The 3048-nt window shown below is 46.5% G+C and overlaps 1 protein-coding gene across 2 annotated transcripts; it reads right to left on the bottom strand.

Annotated features, from left to right (window-relative positions):
- Positions 1-1148: 1148 nt before the first annotated feature.
- TCEAL8 (transcription elongation factor A like 8) lies at positions 1149-2744 on the bottom strand. Of its 2 annotated transcripts, none has more exons than XM_081277130.1 (3): positions 2649-2744; positions 2167-2239; positions 1149-1586 (listed from the first exon to the last, which is right to left on the bottom strand). In XM_081277130.1, the coding sequence occupies exon 3, from the start codon at positions 1541-1543 to the stop codon at positions 1193-1195; it is 351 nt and encodes a 116-aa protein (XP_081133256.1). In that variant the 5' UTR covers positions 1544-1586; positions 2167-2239; positions 2649-2744; the 3' UTR covers positions 1149-1192. The 2 variants fall into 2 exon arrangements, with proteins under 2 accessions (XP_081133256.1, XP_081133257.1); XM_081277131.1 differs by having other exon boundaries at positions 2638-2717.
- Between the last annotated feature and the right edge of the window lie 304 nt (positions 2745-3048).

Below are 3048 nucleotides of genomic sequence, written 5' to 3'. Positions count from 1 at the left end.
CTTGTACACCAGTCCAACTTCCAAATGAACACATCACATGAGACTCCTATGGACACAAAGGATCCTGTGATTGACAACAAAAATGGTTGTTTGGCTGAGGATTATGCAAGACATTGACTACAGCCCCAGCAAGCCTAGAGCAGTCCCACTTATCTTAAGCATTACTATATAGCAGATATGGGCTTAAGAAGTCAGTGGGAGTTCAACACAGAGGATTCCAGGAAACTTAAGTGAGGTTTTGTCGCCCAAGGCCTCAGTGCACCAGCAGTGGAGGGGGGCAGCAGAGAGCAAAGGACCCAGCAGAAGGAGCAGCCATGGCCAGTAAACATAGTGGGACCCAGGGGAGAAGACAGGGGTAAGGCTCAGTGGCAGAGGACTAGCTTGAAGCCCCCGCATCTGCTTCCTGGACTTGTTTCTGAGTAGAGGTTGAGTCAGGTCAGGCCCTCCCTCAAATAATTGGGGTTCTGTATGCATAGGTGGAACAAGGTCCCATCATGCTGAGTTCAGAGTTACTGGATCATTGCTTCCCCACAGCCTCCCTGTAAGGCAAATATTTTCCCCATGAAAAGACTGAGTCTTAAGCAACTGTATCTGTAATGATTGCCAGTTTTATTCCTCTGGCAAAGAAATCCAGAGGTAACTTGAGGTTTACATTTCCTTTTTATAGTTATTTCATCAAGAGTTTAGGTGCCCCCATTGCCCTTACAAGCTAGTTGCAAACTATTTTTGATCAACTATTACTTATTAAAAAAATCTTCAATTCTTTGTGTGTGTGAAAGGTATTCATTAAAAAATACATATAATCAAAAAGCAAAACAAAAACAAAACTTCACACCACACAGAAATAAGCACAGTTAAGTTTGAGATATGTATGTATGTATACACACACACAATTTGGAATTGTATCCTACATATGTGAGCTGATACTAAATATGCTGCTTTGTAACCTGTTACGTTTTTACTGTACATACAGAATGAACATATTTCCATGCATATGTGTGAAACTTTCCAATTGAAAAATAAACCTGGAAAGTAGGTCAAAATCCAAAATCCAATGAAATGCTGATAACAAAGAAACTACCTAAAACAATACCACCATGTAATTAAAAGTAAAATGAAAGTCAAAGATACATCATAAAATGCTAACATAAAGAAAGCAGGGGCTCGATTTTAGTATCAGACAAAAAGGAATTCAAGGCCTGAAACACACAGGATAAGGGCGGCTGCGTGAATGTCTTTGCTTCCAATGCATCATCACGAACTTATTTCTTACTCTTCTGATCTCTTCCCTAAGCCTTTCCAACTCATCTACTCCTCTAATCATTTCTTCAGGGTCCAAATGCCTAACAGGTGTGTCCTCTTTAAATCCTTGGCCAGGTTGTGCAGGCCCTCCTCTAAGGTTTCCTTCTGCTTCCTGGCTTACACCTTCTTGGGAAGGTTGAGGGTTTCCTTCTGGTTCCTGTGGTACATCTTCGGAAGGATGGTCTTCTTCTGCCTTTGGCATGTTCTGTTTTCCTTCATTTTCTTCACAAGACTTTTGCATGTTGATTTTTTTTTTTATTATTTCCTTTTGGAATAAATTAATCCTAGGGAAAAAAAGGATACAAAGCGACTAGGTGCCAAGCAAACAGACAGAGTATGTGTTCCCATAGTGACTGGCTTTTCTCATTCAGGTCCCTAATTTTCAAAAAAGTTTTCCAACTAGACAGGGCAAGATCTTCGGGCCCAACTCCCATGACTCCACCTCCCTTCCCTCCGCTCTGGCTCTGGCTCCATCTAAGCTCCAGGAGCTCCAGCCCACCATTTTCCCAGCAGGCCCTGCTACAAGCCTCACCCAGCACCGAAAAGGGAGCAGCGCCGAAGCAATTAACCCTTCCCTCACCTCTGGTCTCCCACACTCCCGCCCTTTCAGGCTTTCCCAAATCATCCCAATCTGCAGCGTCTCACCTGAGGTAGTCCAGTGTCTGGCCTCCCCTCCCCACTTGCATGCCTCTTTAGTCTCCCCCACTCCCCCCCCCGCCCCATTTCCGCTGCAGGCTCTGCTCAGGCCTCCAGAGCTCAATCCGGATGGGGAGAGGCTGTGGCGCCCCCGGGATGTGCTTTGGTGTCATCCACACTTCCACCCCCACCCAAAGGGACCTGAAGCAATTACACCCTTCCACTGACCTGCAGGGATCCAGGAGATTTTCCTTCCTCTTCCGTCACCTCGATTTCTGTCGCGCTCCAAAGACCAAGAATCCTGTAGACAAACGGGAGTACTTGGTGAAGAAACCAGTACATGGATCAAAGGGTCCCTTTTATGATTATAGGTTTTGCTTGTCTGAAGTTTCCCATGCCCTCATCAGCTCCCTCCTTTTATGACAAACCCGCCCTCCACCGTGCCCACCTTTCCCTGCAAGCCAGCTGGGAGTGAAAGAAGCAAGTTTTTCTACATTGTTTCTATGCCCGCCCCCCTCTCTCGGGACCCTCAATTAGCTACACTTCTCTCTTTCCACCCCTCAGCTACCACCCCTCACCCAAAATTTCCTGCACAAAATGGGAGTTTTGTAGGAACACTAGAGTAGGGTAAGCAGTGAAGGCTCCGCTTGCATTCGGCTCTCTACCTCCTCTACCCCACGATCTCAAGTCAGCGCCCACCTTTATACTACCTGAAAGGATCCGGGGCACTTTTCTCCTTCTCCAGCAGAAGCGAGCTGCTTCGGAGAAACGGGGCCTGGACTGTAAGGACTTCTGCACACGTCGACTCTCTGTCACGTGAGTGCCACGTCATCAATAAGCTCGGGTCCTCAGTTACCCCTCCCATTGACACTGAAGCCCGCCCCCTACATTCCGTCTACTTGATAATGTCAGTCTTTCTCCCTATTTGCCAATCAGAGACAATAAAACTGGTATCTTCACCCTGGAGTATCTATTCGCCTTTTTCGGATTACCAGGGAAGATCCGCCTTTTACAGTTAATTGACCATTTCTCCTGCTTTAGGGAATCCATCTCTCTTTCTCTCCGGCTCCAGGGAATTATGTCTTTCTCTCTCCAGCTCCCTAAACGCCC

Source organism: Spermophilus citellus, assembly GCF_964194105.1.
Source record: "Spermophilus citellus genome assembly, chromosome: X".
Classification (NCBI taxonomy): domain Eukaryota; kingdom Metazoa; phylum Chordata; class Mammalia; order Rodentia; family Sciuridae; genus Spermophilus; species Spermophilus citellus.
This window is presented reverse-complemented; position numbering and strand designations above follow the sequence as displayed.

Coding starts and splice junctions, on each gene's coding strand:
- TCEAL8 (XM_081277130.1), bottom strand. CDS start 1,543: ATGCAAAAGTCTTGTGAAGAAAATGAAGGAAAACAGAACATGCCAAAG.